Below are 21,647 nucleotides of genomic sequence, written 5' to 3' on the forward strand. Positions count from 1 at the left end.
AAGTGATGGCCAGAGAAGCATGGTGAAATCATGAGATAAGAATTAGAAGCAGTAAGAATACCATATTGGAGGAGAGACTAAAACTGGACCGTAAACAGAAGAATACTGGCAGCATTTACAGACCCAACGAGCCGGTGTCAAAGGTGGACTTTCCAGGGCCAGTGCCAGAAGAGGCCTTCATCTATGCAGTGCTCATGAAGCAGCCTTGATCAGACACCCCGCTAGGCTCAGTTTTCTTTCCTGGCTTCGCTTTTCTCCTGAAAATAATGTTAACTAACATTTGAGTCCCTAGACTGTGAGAGGGAAGCGGAACTCTGGCCAGGAGTACTGATCCATATAGAACTCCCAGGGTACATGGGAGAGAAGCACAATAGCACAAAGTTTGGAGGTCTCAGGAAGATTCCAGTCTAGGAGTACAGAGAGCTGCCTGCACTCCCTACCCTACCCTGCCCTGCCCTCCGCTAGCACCCCACCAAAAAAAAAGAACAGCAACATCAGCCTGGAAACACCTCACTCCCTGCAACCTTGCACCAACAGGAGACAGGAACACTGTATCAGAGGGTGTTGCAATCCCTCAGAAAGAAAATGGTGTTGACCAGCAAGGTAGGTGATACCAGTGAAGATGGCTTTAAGACAGCTAATAGCCAGATGCTTAACAATGTGTTTCCATTTAAACGTTACGTCCCATACTCTTCTGTTACTAGGTACTCGGAATCCTCAGCTTTTACTAATAATTGGTGGTTGTTTCATTTTTGTGATATTTTCTCTTCCCGACTACTATTACTTTCTTTGTACTGACTATGACATCTGAAATAGCATTTCTCTACATTGGTTGTTGTGTCTGCCATAGTCACCTAGAACACAAGTTTCTTGTCATCACTGTGGTTCTGGCCTCTGTCCTAGAATGGCGTGTGTCAATAAACAGTGCTGAATAAAAGAATGGCAAGAAAGTCGTTCTTCCTACATGAACCCTAGCTTCCCAGGATTAGGAAGAAGTTTTAAAGCTACCACTGAGTCTCTGCTCATTTTCTAGGATCCCAGGATGCCATGGCTGCCAGGAATCTACCATTTAAGCACTGGGATGAGGATGGCACTCATCACCGTCACAATGATGTCAGTAATGACGCTCACAGCTCACTGTCAAACCCTGCACTTTACACACCTCATCACCACAGCAAGGCCACCAAGGAACATCCCAATCTTGCACAAAAATAAGATAACCAAGATAACACAGCGCTGAAGACCTGGGAGACCCAGTTCGGGTTGATTCTACAGGGCCTGCTCCTCTCTCCATACCACATTACAGAGCTGATATCAACTCCTTTGAATTCTTTTGACTTTCTTGAGAGACCAAGCTGCAGTCCTGTCTCTTGTTTCAGTTGTTGAGAACTTATAGCGACACAAACAAACTTCAAATAGCTTTCAACGGTAGCGTATACATAATACTAAAGGAATGTTTAATACGTCAAATACTTCTTTCCCCAAATGTGTCTTTTGGGGATATCTAGATAAAATAATAGAAAATTACTTGTTTGTGTGTGTGCATGTGTTTGTGTACCCACATATAAAGTGGGGATGTGTCAGGGACTATGTTTCTGTGTTCACGATCAGATAAGTAAATGTATATGGAAGCCAAAGCTAAGTGTTGAGAATAGTTCCTCAGGGGCCAGCCTCCTTGGGTTTTTGGTTTGTTGTTTTGGGTTCTCTAGGGTTTTGTTTTGTTTTGCTTCATTTTTGAAACAGGATCTCATCTAGTCCACCATGCTTCAAACTCATGCAATCAAGGATAACCTTGAACTTCTGCCTTAACCTCCCAAGTTTTAGGGTTGGCGTGTGACAACACAACCAGTTTTATAAGGTGCTGGGATCTGATCTGTGCATACTAGGCATGCACTCTACCAACCAAACTCCACACCCAACTCCCAGCATGGCCAGCTGTCTCTGTGGGTGCTGGGAGTGGGAAGGGGATCCTAATGCTTACATAGCAAGTGTGATGCCAGCAGAGCTGTCTACATAGCCCTAGATGATTTTATATGCACACATTACTTCCTTAAATATAGTTTTCTAGTCTCACTCCTTAGCTTCATCACCTAGGATCTGCTTCCAGTTTCCTACTTTCATGAGATCAAAGGCCTTTAGAATAATTAAGTAAAAAAAAAAAAAAAAAAAAAAAAAATCACAATATACCAGCTAAAACACTTCCTCACTTGGAAAAAGTGTCCATGAGTTGCTCAATGTGCTTTTAAGATAGTGAGTTACTAAAAATTTAATAAAAAAAAAAAAACCTCAGAAGAGAAAATAAAATTCATGTCTACAAAGACTAGCCCCAAAAAATTAAATTTGAGAATGGTAAAATTTGATAAATGAGACTTTCTTAGATTTTTCAAAGATAATAAATTAAACACAACCATTTTTAAGGATGTGGTATTTGTAAATTAGGCCAATGTACTTAAGGTTTTTTTTTTTAATTATTGTTGCAAAACATTTTAATTAATGCATGTTTGTTGCAAATACCATTAGACTTGATAGTAGCAGCTTGTCCAAATGTGAGACAAAGTCTCAGCATTGCATTTGTGTGGAAATACGTTTATTAAATTTAAATCTTATTAACTTGAGGACTGTAAGTTTGAAAAAGGTTTTTAACCATTTGAATTTTCCCAGTTGAGGTGGTGCATATGTTCACCAGCTTGATCTAAGTACCCCACATTGTGCTCATGACTGTGTTTCATTTTCGAGGCAGGAACTGTGCACTGCACTTTGAAATGCTTCACAGTGACCCACGGCCTGAGTGACCTGAATCTGCCCTGAGCCCTGGGAAAGGGCTTCACTGTCAGTCCTTGTGCCCTCACTTTTTATCTTTTATTTCCTGTCAGTCTTCGCTTTTTCACTTATTCGTTTGCTTTAATTGAAACTAAAAGCACACTGCCCCCAAAGTAAAGCATGTGTGGTCAGTTCTAGTGCATGGCTGCTCCCAGTCTCTCCACCTGAAGGGCACTGAAGTAACAAGCTTGTTTTTAGCCAATATATTCTCATTTGGCAAGTTTGTCTCTAAAGAAAGGGAGAAAAAACAAAAGCAAAACAGAAGAAATATAGTAGGTACCTTCCTGTAGCAGGATGCTCAATGAGCAGTAGAGAGACTCTATACAGAGGAAACAGAACCAGACCCACATGGTTTTGTTAAATTTTATATATAGTATATTCTAGTATTTTTGCTTTATTTCTGATAAAATCTACAATCTTGAAAATCCATTCTAATATTTAGATAAACATAAGTTTTTGGTGATGATGACGCAACTTTTCAAAAAAAAAAAACTTGCAGTCACCTCTTACATCTCAAAATATTAACACTAACAGGGACCTCAAAGCTTACCAATGTAGAAGTGAATGTTTTTCCTCCTGGCCCCAAGTTCCTGGAATACAGACTAGGACTCAAAACATACTCACAAATGCCTGGGCCACATAGCTAAGCTCATTTTCTTACTAGCTAATAACTTAAAATAACCTGTTTATACTAATCTACATTCTGCCACATGGCTGGTTGCCTCTGCTCAGGTACCATGCATCTCTCTTCCTCACATCATCCCAGGCAACCCTCCCAGGTGCCTGGCTCTACCCCAGAATCCTTTCTGCCTAGCAGATATCCCACCTGCTATTCTACCCTTTCCTATAGGCCATAGGTTTTTTAATTGACAGGTAATGCATCCATACAATAGAAAAGATATTCTCTCTACATATTGACAGTCTAAATGTTCTTATTTTCTAGTGAGGAAACTGAGGGCAATAGATTTTAAGGGACATTTCCTCAATCATAAAACAGAGCAATGGAGCCAAAAGTCAAGCCAGCTCTGTTCTTCAGTCCCACAGGCCTTCACAGGCAGCAACTGCTGTCTATGGGCTAAGTACTCAATTCATGTTTTCCTTTAATTAATACAAATATAGTGGTAATAACAGGGAAACGGCTGTTTCACAGCTGATGGCAGAAATGATAATTTGCTAATTTACCACCTAAGAAATGACACAGCTACCTCTCTCGTCATGCAGACTGTCTGCCAGACGATTATATACTTCTTTTATTCTTAATGAATATAAATGTCCTTCGATATGGAAAAAGTCATCCATGTTGTCAATTGCCAGTGGCTCAACCATGCCCTGGAAAAGTTGGTTGATCCTGAGCCTGGCACTAGGTGACTATACCTTCAGTTAAGTTATGGGCAGTTTGACTGATCAGGTTTGGGGCTTTAGGCCTTAGAAGAAGTTGGGGGAACAAAAGAAATATCTACCATCTCTACTTGAATAGTTCAGTCCAGAGTTAACAAATGTTGCAGCTGGTTCCAAAACATCTATGACCTGCACGACTCAGTCTGCCTAGGTGACAGATAAATAGAAGCCCACAGACAGGGAGACAACACTTTGCTCTCTCCTCTTTGTAAAGTGCACATCACTTTGCTGGTTTTTCCGCACTTCATTTCTCAGAGAGAAATGCTCCAAAACAGAGAACTCATGGCAATCTGAGTGAATCTGGTGGCTTCTGCTGACGTCTTCCAATTCAGTGGGGACTGCTGAATCCTATTGATTCCTGTTGCTGTTCAGTGTTGGACACTGGACTGGACTGCTGGTATCTGGACAGTGAAGAGTGGAGAACTACATCTAAAAAGGTCCACAACCCCCTAAAAACCTTCTTTCTCCTCTACCTCTGGTCAGTGGGATGGAAGGGAGATAGAAGCATTAAAGAATCCTAAATAAAACAGATTTTTGAAAAATCTAAGCCTACACTCCATGCTAACAGCAGAGGGTTCAGGAAAATGCCTACACCTGGTTGGTCCATGGCCACAATGCAGATCTGGCAACTGCTCCATGGTGGTCAGTGGTTCCCAGAGGTCAAGTGGGCTTGAGCAGCAACCGAGGAAAATATGGCTGTCTGGTTGGCATCCAAGCCTAACAAATGCTTCAGGGAGGAGGGGAGCCTTTTCTCTCCCAGCATAAATGATGAGTCTCAGAGGATCCTTGGTGAAATAGATGGTGGTAGCCCTCTTTAATTCATATAAAACAGGGACTTATAAACCTTGGGCAGCAGGAGGGGTTTCGGGGATGAGTGTGTTTGATTTGCTGGGGCTAGGAGTGCCAGGGATACTTCATTTGCATGTAGCAGCGTAGTCTATAAGAAGGGGAACACAGTACTTAATTATCTTATGGGCAGCAGGGGGTTGAGGGAAGAGCTCCAGGTATGGTTAGAGGTATGGAAAAGGTCATTGGCTGAAAGCTAAGGCAACAAGACATCTCATTAGCATGGGGGACAGTGTTTCCTGGAATCCCCAGGTGCACACTGAAAGAGTTTCTTATCAGGAAAGGGTTGGGCCTGTAATCTCCCTGAAAGCTATGTGACACTCATTAGAAGATCTGGGGTTTCTCCATATCAGGCAGAGAGGAAGGAATCCAGCTGAGGAAGGGAGTCTGTTATTTTGCACCAAACTCAGGGGCTTTCCGGTAATTCTAGACTTTGACCTTAACAGCAGGTTCCAACAACCTACTTCACTGTAAAAAGCTGAGGAGCTTAGCCAAAGGATGTGATGATGAGCAGACAATAAGCTACAATGTTCATGATTCAGGAGTACGCATCTCACTACACAAACTGATCAGAAAAATATCCCCATCTGCGCACAAATCAGATGGAAGTTGGGGGCCTCTGAGTAAAACATGAAAGCTACAAGGCTAATGGGGTGGCAGACCAGACAAAGCCGTGGGTCCATTAAGAGGAAAGGTGCCTCTTGCTGAGAAATTTTAACTAATATTATTGAGTCTAGCAGGTTTTTCTGTGAGCAAATTCTTCACTGCAAATAAATACAAGTATTAGTATATCTTCAATTCAAGGGAAAGAAAACAAAGTGCTCAGACAATTAATTGCCCCATCCGATGTTTGTGTAAAATGACTGAAGTGACTTTCAATTTAGAAGTATTATATTAAAAGCAGTCAAGCAAGCAGCCTAGGTAGGGTTGAGGGAACACATCTATAACCCCAGAGGAGGAGACAGGAGACTGAGAGCTTGAGGCCAGCCTGAATACAAAATAAGTGCCACAAGACCCTGTTTCAACTAAGAAAGCAATGAAAGGTCAAATAGGAAACTAGCTATGGAAGAGCAGACATGTGCTTTTTTCAGTTATTAGAATAGAATCAAGTTAGCCATAAAAATATAAAAATATCTTCTTACACTATTGGGTTGATATAGCTTGTGATTACTTTGTTTCAGTTTTTACATATAATGTCATGAAAGATACTAACCTATCATTTTCTTGTCAAGCTGGAATGAAGAAGTCACACATGGTTTCATATCAAGTTACACTGACTTCATTTAAAAATGGGTGCTAGTCTCCATCACAGCCCAACTTCCTTCTTTATGTTAATCTGAACTCCCCACCTACACCATAGGCTCTGTAAGGCGGAGAGCTTCCTCCCTAATGAGTGGTGCTGCACCAAGTATCCCAACTTTACCACCTCAGAACTCACACTGTGGAGCACAAATACGAAGATTTGTAACTCATTTTCGCTGTATTTAGAGTTCCAGCAGCGCCGCAGGCTCTGAGTCTCACCTTCAGGGAGTTGCCTGGTCCACGATACTTTTCACATTATACTGTAGGTGCCCTGCTGAGTACAAAAACATCTGGTTTTGGATCAAACACATCTGTATTAGAATCTCAACAACTCCAAATGACTTGTCTTCTTTGGTCACATTAAATAAATTATGTAGCTTCAGTGTGTCCTCTGAAATTTTGAAATAATAATGAGGCCTGCTTTAAAAGCTACGGTAAGAGATGGTGTGTTCAATACATTTAGATGCTTAAGGATGATGGAGAGAAAAGGCATTTTTGTTTTTGTTTGTTTTTTACATGAATTCTAACACAGGACTTTAAGGTCATTTTTTCAATAGTAAGTCACAGACCCTTGTCTCCCAAGCTGCTCTCAACCTTTTCAAAAAGCCCCTAGCTGTTTCTCTTCCCTGCCTGAATCACTTTCTTCACCATGTAACACAGTTTACCCTTTCACTCTTCCTACAACCGTACACTCACAAATCCACAGTTACAGAAATCCCCCTGACTGATTACTTTCCAGTCTTAACCAATTTTCTTGTTAGACTCTTCCCTAAACTTTCCTAAAATCTCTGAGGAAGATCAGAGAGCTGGAAGAACAAACCGAGCCTAACTGGCCTGCCGCTGTGGAGTAGAGGAGCTAATGTCATTCGGGTTGTAAAAGCAGAAGGAGGCACAGGACATCTTCACAAGGTATAGATAGATAGCTTGGCCCCAAAGCAGGACAAGGTCTAGACAGCATTTCACATGCACTACACACTGGCAAACATGGTCTCTGTGTCAAGATCAAGTAACTCTTGGCCAAGACAGCCCTCTACCCTGCGAAACATGAGTACATGGTAAGAGATGACAACACTTTTGAATTTGGCAGGAGGGTTACCTATCCTGATTTTTTCATCCTTCAAGTATTTCCAGTGCATAGAATAAAAGTAGTAAGTAGAGGCTATACATATGTGAATTCTTAATATCTATTGCCTGCATGATTGTAATCAAATCTTTAAATACTGGATAATATTTAACAGTTTGCCGCATGCAAATCCAAGTGTGGTAGCCTCAACACAGTAGTCAATGATAAGAATGCACACATCACAACCAAAGTTTAGAATGTAGCCATGCACACAAATTTTTAATGGTAGTTATCTCAAACTACTTGGAAATCCTCCAGTCCACCTTCCCAATTGTTCTGGTTTGCCTTTGTTTCTGCTAAAGGTAAACACGAGTCTTAGTCTGGGGAAGAAAACAGGGAGGCAGGGGTGACCTAAACAGTCTCTGAAATTGCACAGCTTAGTCACATCATCCCAGGGAACCCGAGTCAGTAAATAAATGATTCAGGCTCCAATCTTCCTCTCAGCAAAGAATGAAACCAGAGACTAAAACACCATGCCTTAAAACTGAAAGAAAGAGTTTTTGTTTTTGTTTTTTGATAAAACTATGTGGATGGTTTTGTATTTACATTATTAACTTAAAATGTCAAACCTATTTAAATCCAGGCCACCCATGGCTAATACTGACATTTCCTAGGTTTTGTACAGTGAGCACATGGCTTTAGTCCATGTTCAACACTTAATCAAGATTTTTTTTTTTTCCAAGATTGTTCTGGAGCTACCATCCTCTTCGAGGCCAGCTGCTGCAGCACATTAGCAGTCAACATCTGGCTGGAATGTTTTAACTACTATTTTTCTTAACTGTTATGTGGATGAGGTTTGTGTTATTCTAAGAGAGCTGCAGCACCATCCTCCTGGAGACTTCTAAGCATAATGATTCGTGACAGTGCAAATTAGCTGCTGGTTTTCTTATACCGTGTAGCGCACTGTTATCAAAACATTCACATTTTACTTGAAACTTTTGTATAACTGTCAGGTTCTTTTTATTTTATAATGTAGGCATTTTAAGCTCAAGATCTCATCCTGAAGGCCCAAAAAATTTCCCCTTACGTGTAATTATACCTATATATGTACATACCTCTGTGTGTGTGTGTGTGTGTGTGTGTGTGTGTGTGTGTGTGTGTGTGTGATGTACCCTTAAAGGAAATGCCCCCTAGAAGAGGGCAAGGTGGAGATTTGGATGCATGTGCTATAGAACCTCAAACATTTCACTTCCTGGGAACTTCAGTGGATCCCTGTGCAGGATTTCAAACCTCAAAAACAGCGGTCAACAAAGAACATCACCACATGACTATTTGACTAATTTACCCCTGAAACAAGCAATTCCATCTTCTCAGACTTAAGCAACTAGAAATCACTCCCGTAGGTGAGAGCTGTTAATGGGAATTTCATGAGCTGCATACAATGCTAGACCTCGGCTGACCTGGGTAAGTCTGGTGGGGAGGGCTGTTTTAAGACATGTGTGGGCTCCCTCTGCCTGAAGTAGCCTTGGGCTGTTCTCAATACTTAAAAGCAGAAATGGCTTTTGCATGAAATCCTTTGTTTAACTTTACCCAGGAACCACAGTTTCAACCCTATTTACAAGTAAAATACTTGACATCTTATATAATGAATGTTCAGTCATGGAGGAGTGTTCCCTCTGCTCCTCCACATCCTCACCAGAACAAAAACACTGTCATTTGTGTTTTTGATCTTAGCCATTCTGAGTATAAGATGGAATTTCAAGGTGATCACATTCTACAACAAGCCTTAAGTGCCCGAAAGAAAGGCTTTTGTCATTTTCCTTCTTTGAGTAGTGCTTTATCCTTTGAGTGTAGGGCACTCCTGAAAGAAACAGTCAGTGTAGGGCACCTTGTAGTCCATACCTCAGAGCCCCACCCCGCTCCTCCCACTCCTTCCCCATCCTTGCCCTCCCCCTCACACACACCTAGAAGGCTTTCAGCCAGGACAGTTCCACACCACATGACTCCCAGCCGGCTCTCCCACACTCTGTACTCTTCACCCACTCCATAACCCCCGGCCACAGGGGCCTTGCTCTTCCTGAAGAGGACAAACTTCTTTGCAAGTCTCTTCTACTCACTGCGATTCTCAGCCCCTTCCTTAGCTCTCCCTTCAAATCCTCCCTAGCTAAACCAGGCATGGTGGTACATGCCTGTAATCCCAACACGCTGGGAGGCACAGGCAGGCGGACCTCTGTGAGTTCGAGGCCAGCCTGGTCTACAAAGTGAGTCCAGGACACCCAAGGCTACACAAAGAAACCCTGTATTGGAAAAAAGAAAAAGAAAACCCTCCCTGGCTCAGGCAGCAGCTTCTCCTGTGATGGACTTTTGTTACCTCCCAGCATTTGGGCACGCTCGTGGTCACCTCTACACCTACTACCCAAGGCCCATCACTAACAACATGGGATTTCACAAGAGCGGGATTTCCTTTATCTGTTTACAGTTGTATCTCTGGTATCTATAGCAACGGCTCGCATATAGTAGGTGTTGGACAACTACCTCCCAGTCACTGTATCCAGGACTTAGGATATTAAATTTATGCAGTGCCTGGAAAGTCTATCTTCCTGTGAATCATACCTCATAAATCCAATGTTGTTCCTGGGAAAACACTGTGTGTTTCACCATTAACAAACAGGATTCCTGATAGCAACTGAAAGTTTCACCATCTATATCAATGGACTACAAACTTCAAGAAAGATTTTTATGCCCAATCTTTATTCTGGGTTACTTGGAATTGCATGGATTATTTTTTTAACCTTTATTTTTTATTATTAATTATTTCAATTTATATCCCGGTCATAGGCCCCTCCCTCTTCTCCTGCCAGTCCCACCTTCCCTCCTTTAAGATTTATTGATTATGTATACAGTGTTCTGTCTGCATGTACACCTGCACACCAGAAGAGGGCACCAGATCTCATTATAGATGGTTGTGAGCCACCATGTGATTGCTGGGAATTGAACTCAGGACCTTTGGAAGAGCAGCCAGTGCTCTTAACCTCTAAGCCATCTCTCCAGCATGCGTGGATTATTTTTAATAAGATGCAAAAGACATGCACCCAAAGAGTGTCCCGTCCACCCGCTGTTTCCTGCTGGCCACTGTCCCCTTCATCTGCCACAATTGCTCCTTGGGCTTCAACCGGGGGCTTGCAGCAGCAGATCCTCCACAGTACATCACCTGCTTAGAGCACCATACCACAGATTCAGAATGTGTGCCTTACCCCACTCCCAAAGAGCGAGGGACATGTGTGGAAGGAAGCCATGGTAATGTACCTGCATGCCTGTAGCTGGGAGTGAGCTATAACAGAGCAGCCGGCTGTCCCCACCATCCTTAGAGGACACTTAAGTCTTTTGTGGGCTCCAAGAACAGATTAAAGCTGAACGCAGTGAGTCTGAAGTAAGCGACGTCATGAGATAACAGGATGCGGGCCTGCCTTGTAAACTCCAGCAGGGAACTTCTCCGGCAAGACCGGTCCTGATCGTTGATAGCTAAGCCTCACGGGAGGGTCACACCCATCAGCGTGGCCCTCAGTGTTCTTTCACACAACTAAGAACATTTGCCCATTCAAAACTGAGCAAGACTGGCAAATACCGCCCTCTATCTATACCCCATTTTCTTGTATTTTGGGGCCAAATAAGCTCTGTGTTTTTCAGGAAATAGTCATTGTATAAAAATCTTAAGTCTTGGGGCTGGAGAGATGGCTCAGGGGTTAAGAGCACTGGCTGCTCTTCCAGAGGTGCCGAGTTCAGCTCACAACCATCCGTAATAAGATCTGATGACTTCTGGCCCGCAGGCACACATGCCGGCAGAACATTCTATACATAATAAACAAATCTTTAAAAAAAAAAAAAAAAATCTCAAGTCTTGCTGTGTCTATCATGTGCTTTTACACGATTGCCTTTCTCCTGGCCCTGCTCCTGCTTCTGGCTGGTCCCTTCCTCTTCTGTTTTTAAGTCTTTTATTATTTTTAAATCTAGATTTTATTTTTAATCTAGATTCTGCTTGAGGAAAAAAATGCGATATTTCTAGAACTGGCTTATTTTAACAAATTTGGTAATCTCCAGGTCTATCCATTTCTCTACAAATGGCATGTTTTTTCTTCTTAATGCCTGAATTCATACTTTATATACACGCCATGCTTGCTAGGGCTCCCTTTGTCCGCCTGTGTGTTGACGGACACTCACTGCTTCTATAATGTGGCTATTAGAACAGGGTTACAATAAGCATGGTGTGCAAGTGTCTCTCCTGACTGCTGACTCAGCCCTACAGTGGGTCCTACGCTCACTCCATTTCTAGCTTGTTGAGGGACCTCCATTCTTACTTCTGAAGCACTACGCTAATTTACATCCCCACCACCAGCACTAAGGGCTCTGCCCCACCCTCACAGGCTTTTGTTGTCTGACGGCATCCCCCTGATGAGTGAGGATGAATGCACTTTCTAAGGATGCCTACATAAGGGATGTCTACATTCGAACCCTGAAGTCTCCGCAGTGTGCAGAGTCCCAGGACACTAGGTGTCAACAGAGAAGACACACAGGCTTTGTTGTCTATGCAAAGTAGCTGCTGTCTACAACCTCATTCACTGTTAGGTGTTCAGAAAAACTGTGTGGTTTCCCTCCTACTCCTGTGGTGTTCCCACAGGTGAAATGTTACTCTTTTTCTAACATGCAGGAAAGTAGAGGTTCTGAGCTAAGGAACGGCACATTACAATCTTCTCTGTTTACAACAATAGGAAATATGCTCCCACGTAATGCCTTTGTATAGAGCATCCGGGGTTGGGAATGGACTGCTGCCACCAATGAAAGATGCTCATGTTCTCCTGGATCCTTTCACCTAAAACTCCAAGAGCCTCTCCCCAAAAGCCTTCTGGATTCGGCCATGTTGCAGTGGCCCCACACTGAGTCCCATGGTGCCTCCTTCTTCCAATTTCTCTCTGTTCCTGGTCAGTCAGGCCAACCATTTCCTCTCTTCCTTTTTGTGCCATTCTTTACTGTCACTACAGGGTGATACACACATAATCTAAAGGAACAAATGGTGCATAGAGGCTTAGAACAATGAAAGCCTCCAGCTCTTACCCTCTCCTCAGCTGTGTATCTAGGGGCAAATACTTTCTACTCTGCTCGTGCTTCAAATAACCAAAGGATCGGATGGTTTCATCTTTTTTTTCTTTTCTTTTCTTTTCTTTTCTTTTTTGAGACAGGGTCTCATTAAGTAACCCTGGCTGGCCTGGAAATTTCTATGTCCACCAGGCTAGTCTCAAACACAGAAATCTGTCTGCCTCGGCCTCCCTGGTACTGGGGTTAAAGGTGTGCACCCCCATGCCTAGCCACTTCATCTATAATTCTATTGCCTGCCTAGCACAGTGAATGAGGTTTGGCCTCTCTTTAAGCTACCTTTTCTCTTACCCTCCCTACTTTCCTCAATGAAGTTATGCCAATAATCTTGATTAAAACTTCATTCCTATGTCACTTATTGAGACTATTGCTTCTATATGCACCAAATACTTAAAAAAAACAACCTTGCATGTCTAGTCTGTCTGCTTCTCTTGTATTTAATAACTGCCTAATATCCTTATTATCCATGCCAGCCTCCTCAAGCCCTACATGAGCTTTACAATGTCTCTCAACCCACCTCCCCTGTGGTTAGGTTAGCGCTCCTGTAAGGTAAGATGTGTGAGTCCCAATTTTTCCTCTCCCGCTGGGGCATTATATCCTTCCAGCCTTCAGGTGTTATGGGTTAAAAGTGCCCTGTCCTCACAGATGATTATTGCATTATTTCAAAGCTAATTCATTGACATCTTGAAAAAACACTGCTATGTTATATACTGTCTTCCAACACCCATTTTGAGGAACATGTCTCTTCCTGATCCTTCATCTATCCTGTTTTTGCTTTCTTACTGTTCTATCTCCTCAGCCTTCGCTCTTAGCTCCTTCTTGACTTTCAAACTTCCCAGTGGCAGCTTTGGTCTGGCCTTCCTCAGTTATCAGGATAAGACCAGGAAGCCCTTTTTAAGCCTTACATTTTACATGTCTACGGTATGGGGAGGGGGGTGCACAGACACACAAGCACTGGAACACGAAAGTGGAGGTCAGAGCTAAGTTCTCCTGAGTCTGCTCTCTCCCTCCACCATATAGATCTGGGAACTGCAGGCTCGGCAGCCCTTTCCCCCTGGGCACCTCACTGGCTCCAGTGAGGGCTTTTCTCTCTGCCTCTATTCTGCTGAGTACTGTGTCCCATCCACTTTTCCATTTTTGTGTCTTGTGGCTTTGGGTTATTTATGTCTCTGGTTTATCAAAGACAGAACTTATGATTATGTTACTTATTTAAACTTACTGTTTTTAACTACTTTAAATTCATTTTCTTGGGGGGAAATAGTATTGCTTCTAGTGGTTGCTTTCACTGATACTTCTGAATAGTTGGAATTTTCTGGAATTGATTCACATACTTTCTTATTTTTCATTCACTTATGATCCATTCTCTTGTTTTCCTATGTTACCAGATAATTTTTTCCAATACTCTATTGGATTTCCTCTCTTAGCGATTACATTTTTCATTTCTGAACGTTCTTATTGCCTGTTCTTTAATCAGACACCTAGCATCTTCTTATCAGCCTGAGGACACAATGTCTTCTTTCTTCTCAGCATTGTTTGTCTTATTAATCCCTGTGTTCTCTCTACTTTGTTCTGTCTGCTTGGTTTGAGATGTTTTCTTCCAAAATCTGATCATCCTCTGATACCTCATGATAGTTCAGAGTAAGTCAGTAAAGCACAAAGTGTTGGAGATCACTTGTAACTTGCAAGTCATGGGGTCATGTTGAAACGCTCTCACAGCAGGGCTCACCAAGCTCCAGGTAAGGTATGAGGTGACAGTGTGCTGGAGCCGACCTGAGCACGTGAAACTGAAAACTTCACCGTTTAGAAGCAAAATATCCTATAATCTTCTAGTTACCACATCCACTTCCTGCCTTGTCTTTCTCAGTAGTCGGTATGTTTAAATCCAGATAGTTTCTGGTTTTTCTCCAGGGACCAGTACACTGAGTGTGGGATGCTCTGAGGTAAGGCAGAGCTTCGAGGGTCTAACTAGTACTCAAGTAAGAACATTCCCCACCCCACCCCACCCCATCACTCCACTCTGCTTCCTTCCTTTCCTTCCCTGAGACTGTGGGGTGAGTCAGCTCGCTTTTATCCATGAGTTCTTGGTGACACTTAGCTTTGACCTTTCTTCATTCTGCTAAGTCATGGACCGTGCTCCCATCCACTTTCCATCTTTGTGTTTTGTGGTTTCAGGTTTATCTAAGACAGAACTTGTATTTAGGTTTCCTAATTTTCCCTGATTCAGAGAAGATTTAGTGCAGGATGGATGGAAAAAGAAAGAGTAGATGTGCCTTTCTTCTGACCTCTTAAAGCAGGAAAGTTAGTGCTTCCCTTTTCCAGAAGGATTTTATTGCACTGCCTGGCTTGCTATCGCCTACCACTGCTACTCATAACTTCTGCTCTCTAGATTCTAGGTGTCAGTAGGCATTTTGTCTTACTAGCCTCTGGCCAGAAAATTCTATTAGCCAATTAATAATCTCCACATCTACTTTCAGGGAGCAGCTAAGCAGGGCACATTCAATGTAAAATAACTGGAAAGGCTTCAGACATGAATCCCCGTGGACCCTAGTCACCTGGTTATGGCTGTCCCTGTCCCCAGCCCTGCAGTCTTCCGGTGTGCTCTGCCCCAGGAGATGGGCCCCTCCCCACTCACGGCTACTCCTTGTCATTTCCATCCATGTTATCCTATTATTCTCTTATTGCTAGACTTCAACAACACTGCCCTAAAGATGCTCCTGACACTGCATGGCTTCCAGCTTCAACAACAAGCTCTTTCTAGACCATTCTCTGGACTCAGCAACTCTATAAATTCCCCTTTATTAAGCTCACTTCAGTCCTATTCTGTGTACCAAGTTTCTCACCAGAGCACTAACTGAAAAACAAATAAAATAGAGGATTTTTAACTATCTTATATCTACAGAATATTGACTCTTGTACTCTGATATGGTAAGAGCCACGTGTGTAGTTGACTGAGAAAATTATGCCATTTCTTTTCAATCCAAACTCTTGTCTCAGCAAGAGAACAAAACAGCAACAAAACCTCTCTTTATAATAATGCTCTCCTAGAAAATGTAAATGCAAGTATTGCCCAGACAACTTAGACCATCAGGATGTCAGGACACACATGCTGTTCTTCCCTCTATGATAAAGGCACTGGGCTCAGATAGTACTGATAAAAATATACACATCTGCTTTTTTTAATTGGGAAAATAGAGATAACCAAATTTAATAGTAAAAGCTCAAGTGTTTATCTTTATTTTTTTCTTTTCCATTAGACATTTATATCAAGGGTCAGAAAAATAAAGGAAAAGAATAATAAGCTTTACCAATCTTCCCATTTAAAAAATTTTTTAAAAAGTGAAGTCCTTGACTTCAGCCCTCTCTCTTCTGTTTGCACTAACAAACTTTTCTATCCAATGAACTTCCACCTTTCCTATCCCCCCAACCCCACAGAACAGTAGCCTAATCCTGGTATGTGACATGGAAACTTCCCAGGCCTTACTTTGTGGGTCTCTTGGTAGCAACTGACAAGACTGCCACTCTGTAATGGGGGTTTTGGTTTTTAAAAACTCAGTTATGTTATGTAATTATGTTTTTGTTTTAATCCCGAGTGTGGGATTTTAGTTTGGGCTTTAGTTTGTCCACAGTTGAAAACTGCCTTGAGAGGGGTGGGGCGTGGTCTAAGGCTCTGACGATATAAATATGAGAGCCCAGAAAGAGAAAGTGTGACATTTTGGAGAGACCAGAGGTGGACAGATGGTGTGGCAGTGTGGAGGAGACACTCGGTGAGAAACATTTCAACACAGCAGCTTAGGGGAGACTGCTTGCTGCATCGGCTATTGACGGAGATTGGTATAATCCCGTCAATTGGTCAATTGGTATAATCGACCATATCAGTTGGGAGAAGTAAAGGGGTCTGCGCCTCCTCTCCCCACTAACCTTCTCTTTCCTGCCTAGGGTTGGGGTGGGAGTTGGAAGGGGAGGCTTTAAGGAACCCCAAATAGAGTTTAAAAATGAGCACCACACCACTCACTTCATGAAGGATTGTCGTCCTTGTCTTTGCCGTTCCTCCTTTCTGTACGTCCTACCTCATGGACTCTTTGTTCTCTTCATCAGACAGCAACTTAGCATGCGCCTCACCTGCTCTTGTTCCCTAGCACCGTCTCCCAGGCTTCTCTACCTTTCTAACTATAATGCCTGACTTCTCCACTCCAGAAACTTCAAAGATCACTAAAAGATGGACACTGCGGTCCAGGCCTATATGTCAGCAGAAGGATTCTGAGTTTGGGAACATCCTGGGATATATATAGCCCTGTCTAAGAAACTAGAATTAAGTATATAATTGATGGTCTTCAAAAAGAACCTGACAGTCGTAGGCATCATTTCACAACGGGAGACTGAGAAGTTCTGTATGCCTAGGTTCCTCACGCTCAACACTTAGCTTCACCTCAGGCCACAGGGCCATTGGATCCCTACTCCAAAGTACCGCTCACAGCCAGAAACTTGAAAAGAATCCTTGGCTCTTTGCTGTCCTCTATCCTCACCCCAACCAATGCTCTACTGATTCTGTCCAAGATGAACCGTAAGCTCAGTAACTAATTCCTTCCATTCTCATCCCTACTGCAAACCATATCACCTCGTTATTGCTAACAGTTACTTTCAACTTAACTATATAGCCATGGTGATCTTTCTAAAGTACAGCTGATGTATTAACCTCTTCCTAAAATTAAGCCTGGCGATTGCTTCCCACTACTGTCTGAATGAAGCCCAAATTACTCAATGTCTTAACATCTGGTCTCTAATGTGACCGTTACTATAGGTTCCAGCCACAATGAGCATCTTTTTGTTTCTCAAAAAATCCATGAATTTTTACTCTCAGATATTTTTACCATTGTATAACATGATTATCAAATGCTATCAATACCATCATCAGATTCCCTACCTTCCTTTTTTTTTTTTTTTTTTTTTCCAAAAATACACAGTACTATAGGCTGGGCATATGGCACACACTTTTAATTCCAGCATTTGGGAGGTGGAGCCAGGTGGATCTCTGTGAGTTCAAGGCCAGCCTAGTCGACATAGCAAACTCCAGAACAGCCAGGGATACATAGAGAAACCCTGTCTTTAAAAAAGAAAAGAAAAGAAAAGAAAAACAGTAGAACTTTACTTCACCCACAGATCTATAGTCTGAACAGTCCAAAACTAAGGGGCTCCATCTTGCAAAGTCCTGGCTAACATCTATAAGTCTTTAAGTCCTTAGTGTCTCAGCTTAGATGTTTTCTCTGAATCTAAGTCAGACCTACCCCTCTATCACACTTCTTATCCATTTATTCACATTCACCTCTTTTTCTGTACCTAGTAAAACATTCAGCATAGTGAAGTAAGATCACATCTATTTATTGCGTCTGTGCTACAATGTTTCCCAGCACAAAGTTGTCAATCAACAATAATGATTAAATGTTGTGATTCAGATAGGAAATGTCCCCCCCACCAAAGACCTGTGTGTTGAAGGCCTGGTCCCCAGCTGGTGCCACTTTAGAGAAATGACTGACTCATAAGGGGACCAGATCATTAGACTAATATATTGATTAATTGGTATTGAATGTATTGAATGACCTATTAGGGGGCTAGTGCCTGGTAGAGAAAGTGAGTCACTAGGAGCATAAAACTGAAGACTCTATCACCATTCTCTCTTTCCTCTCTCTCTCTCTATCAACTCTCTCCTATTCCCCCCCTCCCGCCTTGTCTAGCATGAACAGTTTTATTTCATCCTGAGATTGTGCCCCATGTTCTGCCAGACACAGATCTTCACCAAAGTAGCCAGCTAGCTGTGGACTGAATCACTGTAAATGAGCCAAGGTGAGTCCTTTCTCCCTTAGCTGTTGGTCTTGGATATTTTGTTATAACAACAGGCAGACTCAAATAAATGATTACTAACTATTAGATTAAAGGTTGTGCCAGAAAAGGCATAGTTCACATATAAATTTTTATTTCTCTTCTCCAAGGAAAAACAATAACAAATAATACTATAGTGAACAAGCTGAATTTCCTAAGAAAAAAACCTGTTTATAGAAAGGGAAGTCTAAATCTTTGTTTTCTCCTTCATGTCTCCATTTCCCATATATAAAATATTCACTATAAAAATTTAAAAACACTTTTTACAAACTAAAAATATGGACAGCTATCTCTTGATCTGCCTGATCCTTAGTCTGTTCCCAAACCATCTGAGAACTCAGTTTACATACATGTTCTCACCAGGCGTGGTGGCACACACTTTTAATCCCAGTACTCAGGGAGGCAGAGGCAGGCAGATCACTTTGAGTTTGAGGCCAGCCTGGTCTACAAAAGAGTCCTAGACAATGAAGGCTACATAGAGAAACCCTGTCTCAAAATAAAAAAAAAAAAAAAAAAAACAGGGCTGGAGAGATGGCTCAGAGGTTAAGAATATTGCTTGCTCTTCCAGAGGACCTGAGTTCAATTCCCTGCAATCACATGGTGGCTCACAACCATCTATGATGAGATCTTGTGCCCTCTTCTGGCATGTAGACATGCTGACAGAACATTGTATACATAATAAATAAATAAATCTTAAAAAAAAAAAAAAAAGGAGTTGTTCTCAACATCTGGGTCATCTGGGTGTATCAGATATCTAGCAATTCAGATATTTACATTATGATTCGTAACAATAGCAAAATTACAGTTATGAAGGAACAAAAAGTATTTTATGGTTGGGGTCACCACAACATGAGGAACTATATTAAAGGGTCACAGTATTAGGAAAGTTGAGAACCCCTGGTTTTAAAAGAACCTACAATAACATTTCACTAGGACCAGAACACTCAAGTACTAATTAAGTCTTAAGCACAAAGCACACCTGCTTAGAACTGTAAAACCAGAGTTTATGCAGATTTTCAAATGACCTCAGATAGAATTCATGCTTCCTTAAAGTATGCACTTCCTCTTTGAATGGAATATGTTTGAAATTTATTTCAGGGACTAACGTACTGATACTTGGGTATTAACAGACATGCATTTGGGTCCTTTCTTGCCTATTCTCTATGCCTTCTGCCCACCGCCTGTCATTACTTAAGGTTTTAGGTGAAAAAACAGGCCCAACCATGAAGCCTAAAATGCCTTGCTCTGAATGTATCTTGTTAATAAGGAGACCTTTTTAAAATCAGGTCCTCTACTCAACCTCCATATATAATCCAAGAGCATACAGCCATACAGACTGGCTGGCTGGAGGGACGGACCTCAGGAAGAACATGTCTAGATTGCAAATTTGCCCACAGATGTTGGCTTTTCCTTTCCAATTAAGACAGTTTTTCAGTGTCAAGGGAGACAGCCTGACTGTGCAATGCAGACGCTGTTGTGAAGGTTTTATGAGGTTAGTGTCTCGGGTACTTACCTTGGATAGACTCATTCCCAGCACTGTGAGAGTCACTAACCCAGCACAGCAAACCAGAGCACTGGAGCTGGAGAGGCCCGAACTTGGTGGTATATTTCCATCGACCAGGCAGTTCATTCCAGTCAGCTTTTTAAGACCAAAGTGTTCCTAAGAATGTAAAGAAAACAAAGCAATAGTCATTTCAGTATTGAATTCAAGAAGCAGTAGAAACCTCTATCATTCCACAGAGGGGGGAAAAGGTCTATCAACAGACAGCAAACTACTGTAGAATTAAGATAATTCAAGGCGGTGGCAGTTACACATGCCCTTGCCCTCAGGGTGAGGCAATTTGAGGAGGAATTTTTGTTTTCTTCTACAAAAAGCTACTGATTCACTTCTTAAATTGCCTTGAATGATTTTTCTTTGAATATCAACTGATTTGTATGAGTATAGAGAAACTATAAAGAAATTACAATTCAAGTTGCCCAGCAAGGCAAGAAATCGCTAATCACCAGTGAGTAGGTTGAGCCTTGGCCTGCCAGCATCTGGGATAAAGTCTAACTCAACAGTAGCTGTTTTTCTGGGATCTTGCCTCAGGAGGCTCTCTGAACAAAAAGAGCTCCAACTCTGTCTACATTTTTTTAGGAAGAAAAAACTAAGCACTAGGAGGTCAAGAGACTTTCCCAAGATCACACAAAGGATGCTGGGCGTGATAACCAAGATTCTTGAGTCTCCATTGACTTCTCCACTGCTGTGCAAACTGGGTGGGGCAAGCAGCATCACTATGATTAAATGTCTGCCTGCTAAATGAGGAAATTTAGTTTTTATTGGAGTTATTGATACAATTTAGCCATCTTGGTAGCTTTAAAGACAGCCAGATTAGAATTTAGGTATAAATGATACTGAAGACCCCTAAAGAGCTAGGAAGTTTTCTACAACAGAAAAGCCCAATTAAACCAGACTCTGAATTAAAGGTAGAAATCTCTAATGTACTTGAACTGATGTATAAGACCAGGATTTGGGGGTGACATAATATTATAATCTTCATTATTTAGGATTAAAATTAAACCTTGCACTCCTTCCTCCTCAAGAAAAAAGAATGATCTTCTTCAGAAATTTCTCAAATAATTCAAGACCAAAGTATGAGAAACTATTATATTACCTAATTATGCATTTCATCATACATATTCTTTTAGGAAGAAATTTCAATAAGCAAGTTAGACTAGCCAAAGAAACAACAAAACGCTGCAAATAAAGACTGTTTTTGTCCTTAATTTTTTGTCCTCTTTTCTTCCTTGGCAAAACCCATGCGCCACAAAAGAAAAGATTCATTTGGATGCGCCTCCTGATTCCAAGTCATCCAAAATTCTCCTTCCAGAAACACAAACAAATTATACACTGAAGACGTGCTGCTGCCCCTCCGTACGGAACATCAGGCAGCCTGCTCAAAAGCAACAGTCCTCGGGGAATGCTATATATTTAACCATAAACTGACCCACAGACTGACTCGAATGTGATTCATACTTACAAACTTAGCACGCAATGTTTAAGTTCAAAAGAAACAGCAGACTGAAAAACACGAATGTGTTGTGCCAAATACTATAATAGCTCTATCCCAAAAGGATAACATGTTCAATTTCACATAAACAGATTATCCCTTGGAACTTTCTAGTATTTTAATTTGAAGGTTTCTGGACTGGCTAA

General features: G+C 41.8%; 1 protein-coding gene across 1 annotated transcript in view; it reads right to left on the minus strand.

Annotated features, from left to right (window-relative positions):
• The window catches only part of Galk2 (galactokinase 2), a 119,497-nt gene that overhangs the window by 83,133 nt on the left and 14,717 nt on the right, over positions 1-21,647 (minus strand). The window contains exon 4 of the mRNA XM_055619967.1: positions 19,965-20,111. Within this exon, the coding sequence (XP_055475942.1) occupies positions 19,965-20,111 (147 nt within the window). The remainder of the gene's footprint in view (positions 1-19,964; positions 20,112-21,647) is intronic.

This window comes from Psammomys obesus, unplaced genomic scaffold, assembly GCF_907164565.1.
Source record: "Psammomys obesus unplaced genomic scaffold, mPsaObe1.curated_primary_1811, whole genome shotgun sequence".
NCBI lineage: Eukaryota > Metazoa > Chordata > Mammalia > Rodentia > Muridae > Psammomys > Psammomys obesus.